The sequence below is a fragment of the Leuresthes tenuis genome, unplaced genomic scaffold (assembly GCF_036924035.1).
Source record: "Leuresthes tenuis unplaced genomic scaffold, fLeuTen1.0.hap1 SCAF_1, whole genome shotgun sequence".
Lineage (NCBI taxonomy): Eukaryota > Metazoa > Chordata > Actinopteri > Atheriniformes > Atherinopsidae > Leuresthes > Leuresthes tenuis.
This window is the reverse complement of record NW_027325355.1, coordinates 29,200,065-29,220,010: the sequence shown is the minus strand read 5'-3', so window position 1 is coordinate 29,220,010 and position 19,946 is coordinate 29,200,065. Positions and strand designations below refer to the sequence as shown.

The window sequence follows — 19,946 nt, the reverse complement described above, 5'->3', positions numbered from 1 at the left end:
GATAAATGAGGCGATGATTTGACGGATAAATGAGGCGATGATTTGACGGATAAATGAGGCGATGATTTGACGGATAAATGAGGCGATGATTTGACGGATAAATGAGGCGATGATTTGACGGATAAATGAGGTGATGGTGACGCCCTTCTCTGGTCCTTCCCGCAGGTCTTGCAGAAGCTCGGTAAAGCAGACGAGACGCGGGACGCCGCCTTTGAGGAGATGGTGGCCAACTTCAACAAGCAGATGGTCGGCAGCCTTTGTGAAGTTGCACGAATCCTCGCTGCGGTGTTGTTGCTCAGCTTCCTCACTCGCTGTGTTTGCTGTTTCAGGCAGAAGGAACCAAACTGCAGAAAGACCTGAAGACCTACCTGACAGCAGTGAAAAGTATGTGCACCTGTGTCATTGTGAAGTTGGTTCCAAAGTGCAGCAGCAGCTGGAGCAGCAGCTTTAGCAGCAGCTTTAGTAGCAGCTGTAGCAGCAGCTTTAGCAGCAGCTTTAGTAGCAGCTGTAGCAGCAGTTTTAGCAGCAGCTGTAGCAGCAGCAGCTGGAGCAGCAGCTGTGGCAACAGCTGGAGCAGCAGCTTTAGCAGCAGCTGGAGCAGCAGCTGTGGCAACAGCTGGAGCAGCAGCTGTAGCAGCAGCAGCTGGAGCAGCAGCTTTAGCAGCAGCTGTTGCAGCAGCAGCTTTAGCAGCAGCTGGAGCTTTAGCAGCAGCTTTAGCAGCAGCTGGAGCAGCAGCTGGAGCAGCAGCTGGAGCAGCAGCTGTAGCAGCAGCAGCTGGAGCAGCAGCTGTGGCAACAGCTGGAGCAGCAGCTGTGGCAACAGCTGGAGCAGCAGCTTTAGCAGCAGCTGGAGCAGCAGCTGTGGCAACAGCTGGAGCAGCAGCTTTAGCAGCAGCTGGAGCAGCAGCTGGAGCAGCAGCAGCTTTAGCAGCAGCTGCAGCAGCAGCTGTAGCAGCAGCTGTGGCAACAGCTGGTGCAGCAGCTTTAGCAGCAGCTGTTGCAGCAGCTGGAGCAGCAGCAGCTGATGGAAGTGTGAGCGCTCAGGTTTATGCTGAACACTTCGGTGTGGAGATAACTCTGTTTGTGTTACAGCTCAGCTGTTTATCTTATCCTCTGAGGAGGCTGCACAGCTGGATAACACATATCTGAAACAAGTAACTTTTGTTCTTTGACACCAGCACAAAGACACTCAATAACACAGAGAGACCATGAATGCTAACTATCACAAAGCCGTCTGTCCGTCTCCATCAGAGACTCAACCTGGAGGGAGCGCCACCTTTTCCTGGTTGATAACCACGGCCTCGGATTATAAAGAGCCGACTTTCATGAACCGCTCCGTGCAGCTGAAGGTCAACAGAACCAAATCATCTGCAAAACGCAGAGATGTAACCCTGAGGTCACAGCCAAACAGCAGCTCCCCGTCCTGTTCCCTGACGGCACAAACAGGATCCGTGACGAGGTGCCGTCCTGGGGGAGTCTGAACAGCTTGTAAAAGTGATTCTGGTCCCCATAATCCTGAGGTTACACAACTGAACTGTAAAGAAACCCACAACAGCAACAAGGAGAGTAAAACTAACCATAAGAAGAAGCAAAGAAGTATAAAAGAGACAAGGAACAAATGACTAAAAAATAATCACGGGACAAAAATGACCCGAAAAGATACAGACGCTGAGGTGTAAAATGACTGCAAAGACAGAAAAGTGACCTCATGAAACCGCTGGATGGGCACAAAAGAGGCAACATTTTAAGAAAAGTAACTAAAAGACAACAAATATACAAAAAAAATAGCAAAAATTAGAGAGAAAAACAGCAAAAAGAAGCAGCAGAAGACAGAGACTCTGCTGTAAATCACGGCTCTGAGCAGGTCTGTCTGACGGCGCTGGTTCTGACTGTGTTTCTGTGTCGCAGCGATGCACGACGCGTCACGGCGGCTGCAGGACTGTCTCGCTGACATGTACGAGCCCGACTGGTTTGGAAAGGAGGAGATGGACGCGCTCGCCGAGGTGATCCAGCGTGTGGTCTGAGCGCATGGCTGCATGTTCAAATGAGTCCTCTGAGTTTGTCTCATTCTGCAGAGCTTTCCTTCTGTTTCTGACTCTCTGTTTCTTCTCTAATCGCATGCTTCTGTCTTGCTTCACCCTGAAGGAGATGATAGAGAAGGAGTTGGACTATAACCTGGAGGTAAAGTGCAGAAAGCCTTCAGTGTGTCCCACTGATCGGATCAGCCGTGGGACGCACTGATGCAGCTCTGCAGAACAGCGGGTCGGACGCTGTCTGAGTCGCTATCGGCTCATTTTCACACTGCCAGTCAGGAGAGTTGATCTTAGTTCAGTTTGACGAGCTTCCAGCGTCTTTTCTCTGCAGACGACAGGCAGCTGCAGGGCAGAACAGGGTGTGGGGCAGTTATGTGGGGCATTAACACCGTTCACACCGGCATGGGCTGAAGGGAAGGACCAAGCTGGGATGTGGGTCTGCAAATGTTCAACAAGTGTTCTTCAAAAAGTGCTGAAGATGCTTTGTCCATTGCACTCTGATGTCATTGTTACATGGAAATGATGTCATATCAGTTAAAGATAAAATACACGACATAATTAAAGGAAAATTGTTGCATGAAGTTAAGGCCACAAAGAGGTCTGAGATTAAATTTAATCTACTTTCTTTTCCAAAGGAAAAGTGTTTCTTATGTTAAAGGAGATAATAAAGGAGGCACTGGAGCTTATTTCCTTTGCATTTATATCATTAAAGACAGCAAAAATAGCTTAACATTACCCCAAAGAGGCACAAAACCACTGCAGATGTATGCAAACCTAACTCAAATGAACATAAAATGTCTTAAAGAGACAAAAGTGAGACACACAACAAGCACAGATGCACAAAGTGAGGATGAGATGCAGAACCACCACAAAGAGTCAGGCAACACGAAAGGGCGGCAAACAAGGAAAGATGTTAAGACAAAGACACAAAGAACAATAGGAAATGAACACAAGATGAGATAAAACAGCCACAGAAAATACCACCGAGCTACTGGGAAGGAAACACCAGGCGACACCAAATCTAAAGCAGCTCAGCACAGAAGGATCAGCGGCTCAGAAAGGTTCAGGTTCAGGTCTCACCTTAAAGGGGAGGTTCCTCAGAACAATCATTGGCCATAAACAAGAGAAGCGACGAAACAAGAGGCAGAAACTGGCAGTGTGAAAACTCAAAGGTTTCACTGGGGAAGTTCCATCTGTGTTTATGGGTAAATGTGTCAAATCGTGTGTTTCAGGACACGGACACGCTGTGGCTGGACTACGACCAGAACATCACCGACAAATCCCTGCTCACCGTGGACACCTACCTGACTCAGTTCCCTGAAATCAAGGTGAGAACTCAGGCACAGGAAAGACAGCACAGGCATCGGCTTTTCAAAATAAAAGACTTTCATCAAGACACAAAATGACCACAAACAGACACATAAAGAACCAAAAAAGACACATAAAGAACACAAACAGACACATAGAGACCACAAACAGCCACAAACAGACACATAAAGAACCAAAGAAGACACATAAAGAACACAAACAGACGCATAAAGAACCAAAAAAGACACATAAAGACCACAAACAGACACAAAAAGAACACAAACAGACACATAAAGAACCAAAAAAGACACATAAAGACCACAAACAGACACAAAAAGAACACAAACAGACACATAAAGAACCAAAAAAGACACATAAAGACCACAAACAGACACATAAAGACCACAAACAGACCACAAACAGACACATAAAGAACCAAAACAGACACATAACGACCACAAACAGACACATAAAGACCACAAACAGACACATAAAGAACACAAACAGACACATAGAGACCACAAACAGACACAAAAAGACCACAAACAGACACATAAACGCCACAAACAGACACATAAAGACCACAAACAGACACAAAAAGACCACAAACAGACACAAAAAGAACAAAAACAGGCACATAAAGACCACAAATAGACACATAAAGACCACAAACAGACACAAAAAGACCACAAACAGACACATAAAGAACAAAAACAGGCACATAAAGACCACAAATAGACACATAAAGACCACAAACAGACACATAAAGACCACAAATAGACACATAAAGACCACAAACAGACACAAAAAGACCACAAACAGACACATAAACGCCACAAACAGACACATAAAGACCACAAACAGACACATAAAGAACCAAAACAGACACATAACGACCACAAACAGACACAAAAAGAACACAAACAGACACATATAGACCACAAACAGACACAAAAAGACCACAAACAGACACATATAGACCACAAACAGACACAAAAAGACCACAAACAGACACATAAACGCCACAAACAGACACAAAAAGACCACAAACAGACACATAAACGCCACAAACAGACACATAAACGCCACAAACAGACACAAAAAGACCACAAACAGACACAAAAAGACCACAAACAGACACATAATGACCACAAACAGACACATAAAGACCACAAACAGACACATATAGACCACAAACAGACACATAAAGACCACAAACAGACACATAAAGACCACAAACAGACACATAATGACCACAAACAGACACAAAAAGACCACAAACAGACACATAAAGACCACAAACAGACGCATAAAGACCACAAACAGACGCATATAGACCACAAACAGACACATAAAGACCACAAACAGACACATAAAGACCACAAACAGACACATAAAGACCACAAACAGACTCATAAAGACCACAAACAGACACATAAAGACCACAAACAGACACATAATGACCACAAACAGACACATAAAGAACACAAACAGACACATAAAGAACACAAACAGACACATAGAGACCACAAACAGACACATAAAGACCACAAACAGACACAAAAAGACCACAAACAGACACATAATGACCACAAACAGACACATAAAGACCACAAACAGACACATATAGACCACAAACAGACACAAAAAGACCACAAACAGACACATAAAGACCACAAACAGACGCATAAAGACCACAAACAGACGCATATAGACCACAAACAGACACATAAAGACCACAAACAGACACATAAAGACCACAAACAGACACATAAAGACCACAAACAGACTCATAAAGACCACAAACAGACACATAAAGACCACAAACAGACACAAAAAGAACACAAACAGACACATATAGACCACAAACTTTCCTCTCCTTTCCTTGGACTCATCCTGAGTTAACTTACAGTGTTTTAAATGATTAGTGAACCTGAAGTTTACCATTTTGGAACAACTGTTTTTGTGCTGAATAAGTAGACTTCAGAACATGTATGTGCACGTGAACACGTGTGGTTGCTGTGATGTGAAACAGGCTCGTATAGCGAAGCGCGACAGAAAGATGGTGGACTTTGACAGCGCTCGCCATCACTTCGGCTCCTTACAGAAAGGCAAGAAGAAGGACGAGGCCAAGATCGCCAAGGTAACCGGCCGTGTGTGCGTTTTACTGGCAGCGTGTTTCAGCATGTTTCATACAGGTTTAAAGGGTAGTGTTTGACTTAAGGTGGTATGGGCGGTGCTGTCATTCTAAACAGCACTCATTAAGTCATTATTGTGGTAATAATAAGTTCATTAAATGATTAAATGACTTCCCTCCAGCACCTTTTCTAAGTTGTGTTGTGAATAAAACGTTAGTTTTTTTAGATCGTTGCGTTTTTATTTCCTTTTTACTCCTTTTTACAACCTTTTTGGACACAAATACTGAGGTTGAATCTGTTCTTCGTACATGTTGAATGTCCTGAGACTTTTTATTACCACCTTAAATCAAACTATCTGAACAGTTTGACATTAATTTGCTGCTAATTGATTTAAAAAGTCATTGAAATGCTAATGAACGTGTTTGCATCTGTCTTGAATTGTTCCTGTTTGCTTCCTGTCTTGCTGTTTCTCCTCCTCTCTTCTTCTTCTTCTTCTTCTTCTTCTTCTTCTCCTGCATGGTGTGTGTGGTTAGCCAGCAGCCCTGTTGGAGATGGCGGCTCCCAGCTGGGCTCAGGGTTTGATATCAGCCCACCAGGTGGCTCAGACTAACCTCTCCTACAACCAGGTGACACTCTGGTCCATCTCCCCTTCCTCACCCTCAAAAAACCGTGAAGCAGCTCCGCTCTGAGAGGTGTAGTGATTTCACAAATACAGTCTTCTCCTGCTCTACATTTCGGTTGCAGCTTTTAGTTTTTGAGGTTAAAATTCATTTCTTTTTCAAACCTGAAGCAGGATAAATGATCAGCATCAAACGCCCTGTAACTGATTTAATTTCAGCTTCATTTATGAATATTTCCTCCTTTTTGCACCCATTTCAGTTGAAATCATGAAAACACTAACTCTGTTTACAAATGAAATATTGGTTTAAAGTAAATTCTTGGGGCAAAGGTAGCAACAGAAATCCATGTGTTGGGCTCACATGATGCAAACCTTCTCATCTGAAGCTTCTCCTCACACTCAACACATGCCTCAGAGCTTCAGAGCTTCAGAGCCTCAGAGCTTCAGAGCCTCGGAGCTTCAGAGCTTCAGAGCTTCATTTAATGTACAGCCAGGGTAAAACGAGAGGGAAGGAACCGTTTCCTGCACAGGGATCAGGACTCTCAGTATGTAACGCTGCCATTAACCAACCCAGGATCATCTCTGACCAACCTATCCTGTCCTGTACAGCCCAGGTAAAAGGCTGCAGGTAACCCGGGTAACGCACTGCGTTCTGTGGCTTTACAAATGCTTCATTTGGACTCTCCTGAAAGGAAATTATCAGCGTTTTCAAACTTTCTGTGAATAGTACGGTAGAGACGAGAGGAAAACTTTCCTTCATTTCAGCAGCTCTGCTCCCAAACACCATCCTGCTGTCTCCGTCCAAATAAAACAGGACAAAGCTGGGGGGGGGCAGACCGGTTTCTCATCTACTTTCACATTCATATTTCACTTTATATTTCAATACTTACTTATTTGTGGTGCTTTCTCGACCTGTTACCCCGCCCCCACCACCCTCCATCACATCACCCGCCTCCATCACCCGCTTCCATCACATCACGCGCCTCCATCACATCACCTACCTCCATCGCGCGCCTCCACCAACCGCTTCCATCACCCGCCTCCACCACGCGCCTCCGCAGCTGATCGTGTTTGCAGAGCCAGTTTGATCCCAGTCACAGTGCCCCTCCGTCCCTGTAGCCTGTAGTGTGAGACCCTGCGTGTTGGCTGCATTCTTGTGTGCGCGTGTCTCACCTGAACATTTGATCTCAGAAGAGTATCATGAATTCTTGTGTTTTGCAGGCAGAGGAGGATCTGGGCCGAGCTCAGAAGATATTTGAGGAGCTGAACGTGGAGTTGCAAGACGAGCTGCCGGCGCTGTGGGACAGGTGAGAATCCAACTGTGCTCCGAGCGCCCGGTGCCGCTCAGACGGTTAATGCGTGTGTTTGTGTGCGTGCGTGCGTGCGTGCAGGCGTGTTGGCGTCTATGTTAACACATTCCAGAGCCTGGCGGGTCATCAGGAGAAGTTCCACAAAGAAATGAGCAAAGTAAGTCAAACCGATCACTAAAAATCGATCAAACAAAGATTCGTGGATCCGTGCGTAACGTCTGCATCTCGCTCCGCAGCTCAGCCAAAACCTGAACGACATCATGACCAAGCTGGAGGAGCAGCGGCAGTTCAAGTAAGTTCAGTCAGACTCTTTAAAGATGCATGAACATGCAGAGCAAATGAAACTAATGTCCTTCACGACGCCTCCTGCTGCAGAAAAGACGCAACTGCGGCGTCAAAGACGGGCGACGGTGCGAAGAGGTACAACCTGCTGCATGTTCACAGCCTGCAGGGACTCCGTTTTTTAAATGCATTACTGATAACTTTTGTTTGGACACACAGATTGTGTGACTAATAATTAATCTTTTTTTTTCTTTAACACGCTTGAGAAGATCCAAACTTTCTTCTAAGTTGTCGAGTTACTGAACCTTGTGGTTTTCTCAATAAATTTGTGGGTTTTTTTTCATTTATGCTTGGCAATTGACGCAAACTATCAATAAATGTGAAAACAGATCAGCTTCATATTAATCTCTTGACGGACTACTTGTTGTGGGTCCGTTTTTGTGTGCCTGTTTGCGTTGAAACGCCTGGCCCGTATCAGTCCGCTGGTGTTTGTTTGAAGCTTGTTGGCGCCCCCATGTGGACGGAGCAGAGAACTGCTGGTTACTTTGTGTCCTGCATATCTTTTTCTCATCTCATCCGCTTTTTTTTGTCTTCCCTCCTTCATTTCTTCTCCCTCTCTCCTCTCAGTGAGGAAGCCAACCACAGCGAAACAGGCGGTCCAGCACCAAAGGTAAACAGAACATTTCCTCAGGATTTGGACAGGAATCAAATGTAAACGTTCAGGCTCTTCAATAACGTGCTCATCACGTCGTTTGGAGCAACTTGAGGTGTTTAGAGACAAACAAAGACGTGTTCATTCCATCTGAACGTGCACTAAACCTGCACAGGAGAGTGCACGGATCAGGCTGGTGGCCACAGGGATTTTAATATTAGGAAAATAGAGCCTCAGATTCACACATGAAATGTTACTTTGGGTTTTATTTTAATGAACAAAAACAGTGAAAAACACTGAAGCAGTGTGTGGAAAAACTAAGTGAACCCCTGATCCCGCAGCTTGGAGAAGCACGTTAGCAGCAGTAAGTGACGTAGAGGTTTTCTGTGTGACGTTAGCAGTCTTATCTGTCAGATCATAGCTGATGTCTTTCCTCCTTGGCATCGTGTTACAACACCTCAGCTTTTATAGAGGAGCTCACACTAACTGACGATCAGTTATGTTTGATCAGCATCTCCTGGCTGCTTCTGACCCTCTTATTGCCTGAGGAAGCAGTGAGGGTTCACTTAGTTTATTCACACGGCTTCTATAACTCCATCTAATCGGTCATGTGTTGACCTGAGGTCATATTTCCCTCGCTCTAAGACGTAATAAAGGACATTTATTGTCTTTGTTCTACACTCGTTTCTGTTTGGCAAAGCCTTGTTGCACCAGTTCATCACCCAACACAATGATGTCACTGTGTGACGACGCTGCTGCATCATCTTCCCATGAAGACGCGCTGCTGCACGCTGTGGATTTGCTTCCTTATGGGCGGCGAAGGCTGGAGGACGACCGGCCGACTCTCACACAAGCGGGATCCGTCTTAAATGCCTCCGACAGCCTTTTTCTTTTCTACTTCACGCTCAGTTGTGAATAGTTTGGGGTTAAGAGTTGAAACGCATGGTTCGAGTTCATTTATCATTATGATGATGGATGTGGATGCTGCCCCACTCGAAACAACAGCTCATTGCCATGTCTGAACAAAAGTATGAAGCTGTTATCTAACCTAGCAGCCTAGCAGTGGCTCTCCTGTAAATACTAACACATCTCTGTCTTCCTTGCCTCGTCTGCATGCGTGCACGTGTGTGCTGTGGCTTAAACGCTGCTCGTGGTGCAGAAGCCTGGTCCTCCACCCAGTCGGCCTCCGCCCAGACTGACACCGTCCCCGGATCCAAGGCCAGAGCAAGTCCACCTGTTCGAGGACGGTGTTGCTAACACAGATGCTACTAGCATAACGCCACAGGTCAGACTGACCATACAGAACCTTCTGCACTAATGTGGCTAATTCCTACAAAATAAAAGTCTGACTAGTGTTTTGTTAAAGTGATTGATCCGTAAGTTAAATCTTGTGACATTTTGACACATCTGAGTTTAATGCGAACATAATGCTGAGAATATATTTAGCAGTTTTGTTTCATCTGAACTGGAAGTGGTTGAAAAAAAGAGGTCTGGGGATTGAACCCTGTGGAACTCCATAGGTTTAAAATCCCTGTTATCTTAGATTTACTGTCACTGACAACTTTATATGTAAAAGTTAATTTGTCAGACAGTTTTATCACAACACTGGGGGGGGGGGTTATTTATAAGAAGGTTTTATTCAGCAGATGTTTGTCTCAGTAGTGAACCCTCTGAACGTTAGCATGTGTGTGTGAAGCAGTGTGAGTCAGGGGTGAACCTGCTGGACTGGGATGTGGAGGTATTACAGCCCATTACATTTCCAGTACCCAAGGTGGGTGTGTGCACGTTGCTGTGCACGTTGCTGTGCACGTTGCTGTGCACGTTGCTGGATTTTTGTCAGAAGCGACTGTGTTTACAAGCACTTTTATGAGTGGGCCAATCTAATTTCACCCCAGTGGAGTAAATGAATCCCTCCCCTCCTGCAGGGTTGGGACTCCTGTGAAAGACCGTGTTTAACTTTTAAATTTGGGGCTTTAAAGTTTAAAAGCTTTGCTCGTGGTCTGTCAGAATTCACAGTTATAAAGTCTGTAACTGAGAGAGAGTAAAGAGGAGACTGTAGCTTCATTAAGAACCTTCTTTGAGTCTCACTCGGTGTAAAAATCCTTTCTGACAGCTTGTAAACACAGTTGCTGTGTGTCTGTCTCACTTCTTCTCTGCATGGATGTGAGCTCAACCAGCTTCACTTTGCATGGACAAGCAGGCAAAGTTTTGACTCTTTCTGATCCTCACGTTGACTCTTAACTTTTAAATGAACAAATGAGAAGCAAAGAACCTAAATGATCTTGATTATCATTTGAAAGAAACCAAATGTCCCTGTAAACCAGATAAATGTCCACGTTTGCTGTTGAGTAAATCTCACTGAGGCTTTTCATCTTGTTCCCTGACGCTTCGTTGTAGGAACCATTGTGGGACTCGTGGGTAAGCATGGCTTCGTGTTTTATTACAGTTGGCCTCTCCAGAAAACCACGTCGGCACTTCTTCTTATCTTGTTTCCATTCTTATGGACAGAGAAATAAACTCCAGCCTCCTTTCTTTGGCTTTTCAATGCCCTGTGCAACCCTTGGTCTCGACCTTTATTATTCCATTCAACCCAAATGCTCCTATGGCTGCTCCCACGAACCCCTCCGCCCTTCCTCTTGTGATGCTCCCCGACCTTTGACCTTGTAGCAAGATCAGCCCACCACAGAGCAGGTGCCCCAGCAGGATGAGGACCAGTACTCAGAAGAGGCCCAAAGCGGCTGGGATCTCAGTGAAAGCAACACGCAGAGCTGCGCTGAGCCCAGCTGGGATGATGCCGACACGGCTGAGGGTCCGGAGGCCTGGAACAACGACCCAGGCGACACGGCCCAGTCGTACACCGAACCCAACTGGGAGGAGGACAGCATGGATGTGGGACCGGGTGGTTGGGCCAATGAGGAGGTAGAGTTGAACGGATAGAAGATGCAGGTGGTGTCTCAGTCGGGTCTTTAATAGACCAGGATTCCTCTAAATTTGGTGGAAAAACACCAAGACCCCCCTTTCTGAACTTTCCTTCCTTTACCCACATTTCCTCCCCCTGTTTCTTTAATAATCAGACTTCTTTACTAACACACCTGGGCTTCTCTGTTCATTCCCTGCTACAGAGCTCCGTGACCAATGGCTCGGACGACGAACTCCCCCCAGGGTTCCTCTACAAAGTGAGTCCGCTTCATGTTGATTAAAGCAGGCATCAGAGACCCCAGTTTGTGCACATCTGTAAATGAAGTTCTGCTTTGATGCTCCAGGTAAAGGCGATACATGAGTACACTGCCACTGACGGCGACGAACTGGAGCTGAAGGTTGGAGACTCGGTGCTGGTTTTGGCCGTTGAAAACCCAGATGAGCAGGTCAGCATCACAAAGGACTGAGATGTCCCCTTGATTGTATGCTGTGTGTGTTAATGTGGCCACACACAGGCAGCTTTTACAGTCCCTAAAATAAACCTGGCCTCAGAGGACCCATAACATACAGAACCACGGTAAAGGTTCCATGTTTCAAAGGAAGTTTGATGCAAACCGAGTCCATCAGGGAGCTGGAGCGCTGGATAAAAGCGAGAGCTTTTCAGATTTGGGCTGACCTGGGCTGATCCACTTTACCCCAGTGGAGTAAATGAATCCCTCCCCTCCTGCAGGGTTGGGACTCCTGTGAAAGACCGTGTTTAACTTTTAAATTTGGGGCTTTAAAGTTTAAAAGCTTTGCTCGTGTTCTGTTAGAATTCACAGTTATAAAGTCTGTAACTGAGAGAGAGTAAAGAGGAGACTGTAGCTTCATTAAGAACCTTCTTAGAGTCTCACTCAGTGTAAAAATCCTTTCTGACTGCTTGTAAACGCAGTTGGTGTGTCTCACTTCTTCTCTGCATGGATGTGAGCTCAACCAGCTTCACTTTGCATGGACATAAATCTGGCCTCAAAGGACCCATAACATACAGAACCACTGTAAAGTTCCATGTTTCAAAGGAAGTTTGATGCAAACCGAGTCCATCAGGGAGCTGGAGCGCTGGATAAAAGCGAGAGCTTTTCAGATTTGGGCTGACCTGAATCACCCAAAACTAACCTGAAAGAACTAAAACTGGATAGAAAAATACAAGACGAGAGACAACAAAGTGAGACGAGCAGCACCCTGACACAGAGACGCATGTAACAGCAGCTAATGAACCAAAAGCTGAACTTCCAGCTTCACGTCATTCAGAGCTGGTCTCTGTCACATGTCAGATGGCGATAAATCTGAGCATCATTTGTTCCCTTCCAGATGTTTCAGATGCAGCCTCCGTTCCTGAGTAATAGTTGAACCCAGATGTTTTCCTCTGTCTGTGTGCAGGATGACGGCTGGCTCCTGGGACTGAAGGAGTCGGACTGGATGCAGAAGAAAGACACTTCAACCAAAGGCGTTTTCCCTGAGAATTTCACTCAGAAGGTTTGAGGTCCCAGATTCTAACCCTCGCCTCCGCTCCAGACTCCTCGGACATGTCAACAGGGACTGACTCAGATTTCTGTCTACCTACAAACGCCATGATTAGACCCATAAATGTGCGCTGAAACATCACATCTCCAGTGATACCGAATGATTGAAAACTGTGCCTGTTAGCAATGATGCAAAGTTAGAAAGAATTTGGTTTTACTGTGGTCGAGTTGTGCACCCAAAATAGAAAATAAATAAAAACACACAAATGTATTTGCTTTGCTTTGTTATTCCAGAATCAACACCTCGTTTCCACTTATGTATTCCTATGGCAACCCTTCGGTGTGTGAAACTCTGGCTTCCGCTTCTTTCTGCTCCGTATACACAGAAAAGGTGGAAAAACCACCTTTACAGTCGAACTGATGACACACTTTCAACAGACATCTGACGCTGGCCTACAGACTGCATGCATGTTTGTGTGTGAACAGCATAAATGCAGACCTTTTCTCCCCTTCAGTGTGAGTTTTATTCTGTCTCTGTAATTCCACGCAGCGCTGCATAAATCTGGATGGAAAGAACCTGCTAAAAACAAGCCCCTCTTCCTCTGAAAATAAAAGCTTGCCGTATGGCAGCCTGGACTGAACATTCATGGACACGGAAACGAGGTGTAATCATGTCGATAAACTCAAAACCACATCCTCAAACAAGAATAGCAAGTCATGGGTGAGTTTTTCTGTTTTTTAAAAGTAGTGTTTGCACAAAGCTTCTCACGCTGTTGCCACAGCAACCGCAGTGGTGCTGACCTGTGAAACGAGGCTGTGGTTCTGAGAGGGAAGATGCAGGCGTGCTGGACTGCAGCCCTGTGAACGCTGCAGTTACAAACAGTTTGTTGTTGGTTCAGAGGGAACAGTAGCCTTTCACTTCTGTCTTTGGCCATTCTGAGGACACGATGTGTGGCTTTTACATTTTCTGATAATCTTGGTTTTGTTTTCATTTTTCTCTTCTACTCCTCGAGGGATGCAATGCTAAACCTCCCTGTCAGACTTTACTTCATCTCCTTACAGTACGTTTTTAAGTCTGATTCTTCTGCTGCATAGATGAGCTTTCTGCAGTTTTTCCAGTTGGAAAAGAAATAGGATCAGGCTTTGACTGCAGCCAGCACCGGACAGCTGATATTTGAAATGTTTCGCCTCCTTTTCTTCAGGTAGAAACGAGCCTGTTTTCCCTGTAAGCTGAAGAAACCAGAGTTAAACATGCATGGGATATTTTTACACTGTGTGAAGTGGATTAAAAGGAAACCGGTTAATGTAACTAATGCACCATCTGCTGGATCAAATCAGTGTCATTAAAGATGAATGAGACGTCATTTGTCCTGTCGATTTCTTTCTGTTGCTTAACTTCAACTTGGCAGTCTTTTAAGGGCTCTTTTTCCTCTGGAGTTGTTGATTCAGCAAACTGAAATGAGCTTTCACGATCATCAGTTGACAAACAATATAAACTGTTTCTATGTGAGCTTTTTTCTCAGTAAAGCTACTTATTCCCCTTCTATTCTTGGAACTTCTACAAAGGAGCTGTGACACAGCTTTACAAAAATGAGTCTGGAAGCAAATATTTGGGAAAGTCATTGAACATCCTTGAGTTGGTCCTTGGTGGATCTCCATGGAGACGTGACATCTTTGGAGCCTTGAGTTCATTCCTCTGTGCTGCACAAACACTGAAACGCTCCACTGTGTGCTCTGTTGCCTGGACCCAGGGCGACACTTTACGTTCGGGCAGGACGAGGAGTTATTGGTGTTTGGCAGGGCATGCCTGCACATGGCTTGGCTTCTACGCTCTGCATAACCCAGGTTTCTTTTATCAATAACTAAGCTCTGTTAATGTAGAGTTTAGAGGAAGTCTTCACCGACACCCTGACGGCAGATTTCTTCTGTAAATCCAAAACATTACCAGCAGGAGATCTAATCTTCTCACATTCATACAAACAAACTAATGCAAAAGATTTGTTGAAAAGAACAGTTAAAGATTTCAGTCAGTTAACACATGCTATTCCAGGTGGGCAGTGCATGCTGGGAGCTCAGCATCCAGCTTTATGGACAGATGCCAACACTCCTTCAGTGCCCACTTCAGTGAGACTGGAGCTGGAAAACATGTTCCCAGAGCCGTCTGTGGACCTGGAACCAACTGCTGCTGGAAGCATCACAGGATATCAAGACTAATAAGGACTTACTGAGTCGTAAACCTATTAAAAAATGCCCAGTTCTCCTTCTTTTGTGCTCAGTCATCAGTGTTTCAACCTGCTAGAAGACAACCACTGACCTCACATCCCCTCTGCAGCATTTCCCCAGACAGTCGTCCACCTTTGCATTGCAAATGAACCTTAACCAAAGCGATGATGCAACACTGATTTGTGACAAAAGCCTGTTTTCTTTGCCCTGAACTCAGGCTGTAGATGCACCGTGTTATCATGACCGAGTTTTAAATAGTTTGAATAGCACCATCTAAGTTTGATCATTGGGAAAACAAATGTCTTCTACCTGTTTGAAGCCCAGTGAAACAACTTGAGTCTAACATGCAGAAACTGAGGGGATGGCAGGCACTGCAGGGTCATTGCTGATGCTAACCATGTTTGAACTGGTTGATGGACAAGATGCTGGAGCTCTCCCCGGTGAGCCAGACGTTCTCCTTGCTGCGGTTGCAAACAGCAGGAGGGAAGTTCTGACTGTTTGAGTGTCTGCAGCAAACAGCAGCTCAGATTACTCACCCCTCTTAAATCTCTGGGGGATGTGCTGGAGGCGGTGCTCCCTGGGGATTTCAGTGTGTCACGATGCATGGTGCGAGAAGGGACCCAGATGCAGTTTTTTAACTTCCAAAACAAGGTTTATTCCAAATAAAACAAGACAAAAACATAAAGCGCGGCAGAGCCGGATCAAAAATACTTAACTATGAAACAAGACTGTGAAAAAACAAAGGAACAGGACTATGAAGCAAAACCAGACTTATCTTTCTGTGACTCGGCATGACGTGGAAGCATGAAGGGATAGTGAGGATTCTGCAGTGACTGAAAGGAAACCAGAAGACTAAATACTGTGGAGGGAGTGATCAGTGAATGAGGTGCAGCTGTGAACAATTAACCAGGCGACCTGAGTGACCTGAGGTGGCAGGAAAAACAGGACTAGAACATAACTGAAACCATAATTAAACAAACTGTGACATAACATAAACTTCTATAGCCGACTGTGACACAGTGCCAATGTGGGCAATGATGGAGTGACCCAAAGGGGTGTGATTGTGGGGGACGGCCTCCCTGATCTCAACCTGAGTGGTTACAAAACACCATGTTTGAGCATAAGGTGATTCATAAATGGAACTGGTACCAGGCTGCAGAAGCTAAAACTCGGGTTCTGGTGAACTATTTGACAACCCAGAAAGGGAAAGCAGGGTCCATTACGGGTTGTGCTTGGCCTGGAGAACTGTTGACCCAAACTCAGGATAAGGAGCACTTTGATTGGTGTAAAGGCGCTCCTTTATTTCCTCCTTTATTTCTTCTTTTCTTCTTCTTCTCGAGTCAGTCAAAAAGAAACGAGACACGACAACTTCCTTTGTCTTTTAAAATGTTTACTTAAAACCAACAAAGCAAATTACAAGATCTGACGCACGGCCAGAAGACTGCGTTGCTTCCACCATGTTCTGACTCAAAAGACTAAAGTCAATTAGCCTACCGTAGTTAACGTTATATAATGACGTCACATCATAGAAATTAGAGCATAGAAACATTTTTTAACCTTTTACACATTACTAATTGTGTATTTTAAACCAACATACTCTAAACCTATAGAATTACAATGAAATTATCATCATTAATATTTAACGGTTTTTAACTTAAATTATTACTGCTTAACTAGCACTTACAATTGGGTCAGGATTTCCACCACTGGGGAGGGTCTGAGGACTCAGGAGGAGACTCATCCATCATCTTAGCAGAGGTGGCTGAGTTCAAGATGCTGAAGGCTCTGGATGGCTCTTCAATGCCTCATGGAGGTTTGGGACAACACCTGTGGGGTGGCAGACCAGGGTGGTGGTTCACATTTTAAGAAGGGGACCAGAGAGAGTTCCAATCATTCCTTCAATAAATGAATATCCTGAGCCTGACCAGACCACAACTTTGGCCTGATGCACAACAGGGGACATGGCAACCCTGGGGAAGGATTACGGAGATATGGGAACTGACTTTCATCCATCTACATGCTTTATTTCTCTGGTTCTACACACCTGCACTCAAAGGACAGACATCGGTATGTTTTTGCAGAAGCCCATTTGTAAATTTAAAGTTGTGCATTACACGGGACACTGGTCAGAAGGCACGTCACAGTACAGAGTTAAAAGCTTTAAGACAGCGCCTGCAGGCGTCTGGAAGAACAGTTCAGACTGTTGGGAGAAGGCTCTGAAGTTCAAAGGTTGAGGGATCGAGACTCATGACTGAATTCACTGATGTATGTTCATATGAAAAGTCTTATTCAACCAAGTATCATAAAGAAACATCTGTTATTTCCAACAAACCAAATCCTTTTTAAACAGATGGAGGGGGATCACACGAGCATCGTGCTAATCACCATCACTGACTGTCACTTGTACTGTATTTATATCAGGATGGTCCGAGGGATGATGTCACAGCGCAGTGTGAGTGCAGTTACCAAAAACTATGGAGCTCCTATCCAAAATAATCCAGCTGACCGGCCGGACTGACAAACAGGAAGTGGAAGAATGCATTCAGATTTAAAGGGGAGGAGGAAACAGACTGTTTGGTCCTGTAATCTTTCCATATCTGTGTTCTTATGGAACTGGTACCTACCTTTCACACTTTTGACCAATAAACCTTAATACGGTAGCTTCCTGCTCAAAGTTAAAGGTGTTGATTCACTCTTTTGTCTTCACTGTTGCATCATGGGTTTTTTCCTCATGTCACCAGCTTCTGGGCCTTTCTTCAGTTTTGTCCTTTTGAGTTGTTTGTTACAGCAAACTGAAATGGCAGCGAGTTTTAACTGCAGCTTTAACGGCCATCACCCAAAAAAGGGAGTTTTACTCTCAGTAGAAACCAGTTTAGTTTTAAACTGGTTTCTCTTTATTTAACACCCAGGTGGCAGAGTAGTTATTCTTTAGCTCCATCGGCAGCAGTAATGTGACCTTGAATTGCTCTGAAACAACAGGAGGTCACAGAGAAAACACAACAGAACAGGATCTCCATGGAGATGGGACATATTTGTCACCCGCCTGTCGTACGGACTCAGGGTTACACATTAGCTTTGGGCAGGACCAACAGCTATTGGTGTGTGGCAGAGCATGCCTGCACATGAGCACATTTCTGTAGATTCTCGCTAATACAATTTACAAGATTGGCTGAAAGGAACAATTCAAGATTACTGGGAAGGAAAACAACTTTGCCCACGTCACCATCGGCAACGAGTAAAAACACAAAGAAGGTGTTGTGTGCACGCTTAGCAACACCACTGCAGACCACGAAAACAAATCCACACAAGCATGAAACTCTTAATGCACTCGTATGCTACCAGGTGCCCCCCCAGCCTCAACCGGGAAAAGCTAAAAACTGCTCTCAGAATAACCAGGTAGAAACCCAGCGATGAATGGACATTATTATGTTACGGCTCAGGCTCCAACCATAACAATGGACACCACATCAGGGTTTAAGGTGATCGCTCAAATATTCATGAATGAAGAGAGAAAGAGATTAACCAGAGTTAAGGCTCAGCCCACAGCCACTGTGCTCGTCACTCTGCTAATTTTTAGGTTTTCCGGCTTTCTAAATATTCAGGTCATGCATTCATAGTTACGATTTTAAGTCAATCAGGACTGAGAATTCCTCAGGGGTAATCATAATCCTTTGGTAATCTCCTGCTTTGAATACTGCATGAGTCCAGTTGATCCATTTTTTGTGCTCATTCATCAATGTTTCAGCCTGCTGGAAGACTTTGCATTGGAAATTAACCCTCACCAAAGCGATGATGCAACAGTGATATGTGACAAAGGGCCATTCAGCTCACACTGGGGAGGTTAAAGAACTCAGGCTGCAAATGCACCATGTTATCATGACCCAGTTTTAATTTGAATACCACCATTTAAGTTTGATCCGTGGCCAAATAAATGTTTCTGCAGTTCAAATAGCTGAAGAGTCTTCAGCTTCAGCTGAAACTACTTGAGTCAAGCATGTAAAAACTGAAGGGCAGGCACCATTCACTCCTTCAAGCAGCAGAAACATGGTGAGGAAGGCTTTGTTATAGTTTAGATTCTGATAGAATCTACGCTTGTTTGGCTTTTAGTTACACAGATGATTTGTGATAAAGGTAATTAAACTTAGAGCAGCATTTTATCTACTCCGGGTAAAAAAAAGGGATTCATTAGGATCAGCTTTTGGACAGTTTTTAGCATTTTTTCAAAAGTTACTACAACCAAATGTGAACACACATCCTGTTTAAATGTAGATTCAGCGCAGTTTAAATTCAGCTTGGCTCAGTTAGGTGTCAGTGAATATTTCCTGTAACCTCTGTAACAACATGAAAATAACAGCAAAAGCTTGTGCTTTGCCTCATAGTCTGCTGTTTTCAGGGTTATTTCCTTTGCTGTGTCTTTGTTTGAACCAATGAACTCATCTCACATTTCTGATGACCTTCTCAGTATCTGATCACACTGCACATCTCATGCTTCGTGAACTCGCTTCTCCTCTTTGACAAGCCACAAATATGTAAGTCTTACATCAGAAATAGCTCAGGATCAGGCTTTGCCTTGTGTGTTTTCAGTCTTCGTTAATGAGAGGGTATACTTTGCCGCCATCTTGGTTTTTAATGAGGGGTATTTGACAGGTAAAAAGGGAAACTGAATGAATGAATGTGTTGTTACTGTCACAGTAAGTGGAAGGCTTCACATAGAGCAACCACTGTATTCATTTGAATTATACTGCTTTTTAAATGGCCTGATATTTCCACAGCCCCATATGTAATCAGCCACCATTAAAACTTAGTGTCCAAATTTCAAACATTTTGCATCCCATTTATCAAACTTTAGACTCGTGTATTTATTACATTTTGTTAGCTGAATATCATCTACAATGCAAATTGACAATGGTGACAAGTTAAAAGCTCAAATTGAACATAAATGTTGCCCCGTGGCTTAGTTTCG

At 44.5% G+C, this 19,946-nt stretch overlaps 1 protein-coding gene across 2 annotated transcripts in view; it reads left to right on the top strand.

Annotated features, from left to right (window-relative positions):
- The window catches only part of bin1b (bridging integrator 1b), a 29,651-nt gene extending 16,529 nt beyond the window's left edge, over positions 1–13,122 (top strand). Inside the window, exons 2-14 of one of the 2 annotated variants that reach the window (XM_072377838.1) lie at positions 166–246; positions 330–384; positions 1,909–2,003; positions 3,266–3,361; positions 5,377–5,484; positions 7,320–7,405; positions 7,490–7,565; positions 7,645–7,700; positions 7,784–7,828; positions 8,318–8,360; positions 11,465–11,518; positions 11,606–11,707; positions 12,678–13,122. In XM_072377838.1, coding sequence (XP_072233939.1) covers positions 166–246; positions 330–384; positions 1,909–2,003; positions 3,266–3,361; positions 5,377–5,484; positions 7,320–7,405; positions 7,490–7,565; positions 7,645–7,700; positions 7,784–7,828; positions 8,318–8,360; positions 11,465–11,518; positions 11,606–11,707; positions 12,678–12,779 — 999 coding nt within the window. In that variant the 3' untranslated portion in view covers positions 12,780–13,122. The remainder of the gene's footprint in view (positions 1–165; positions 247–329; positions 385–1,908; positions 2,004–3,265; positions 3,362–5,376; positions 5,485–7,319; positions 7,406–7,489; positions 7,566–7,644; positions 7,701–7,783; positions 7,829–8,317; positions 8,361–11,464; positions 11,519–11,605; positions 11,708–12,677) is intronic. The other variant, XM_072377917.1, reaches the window with a different exon arrangement.
- The last annotated feature ends 6,824 nt before the right edge of the window (positions 13,123–19,946 follow it).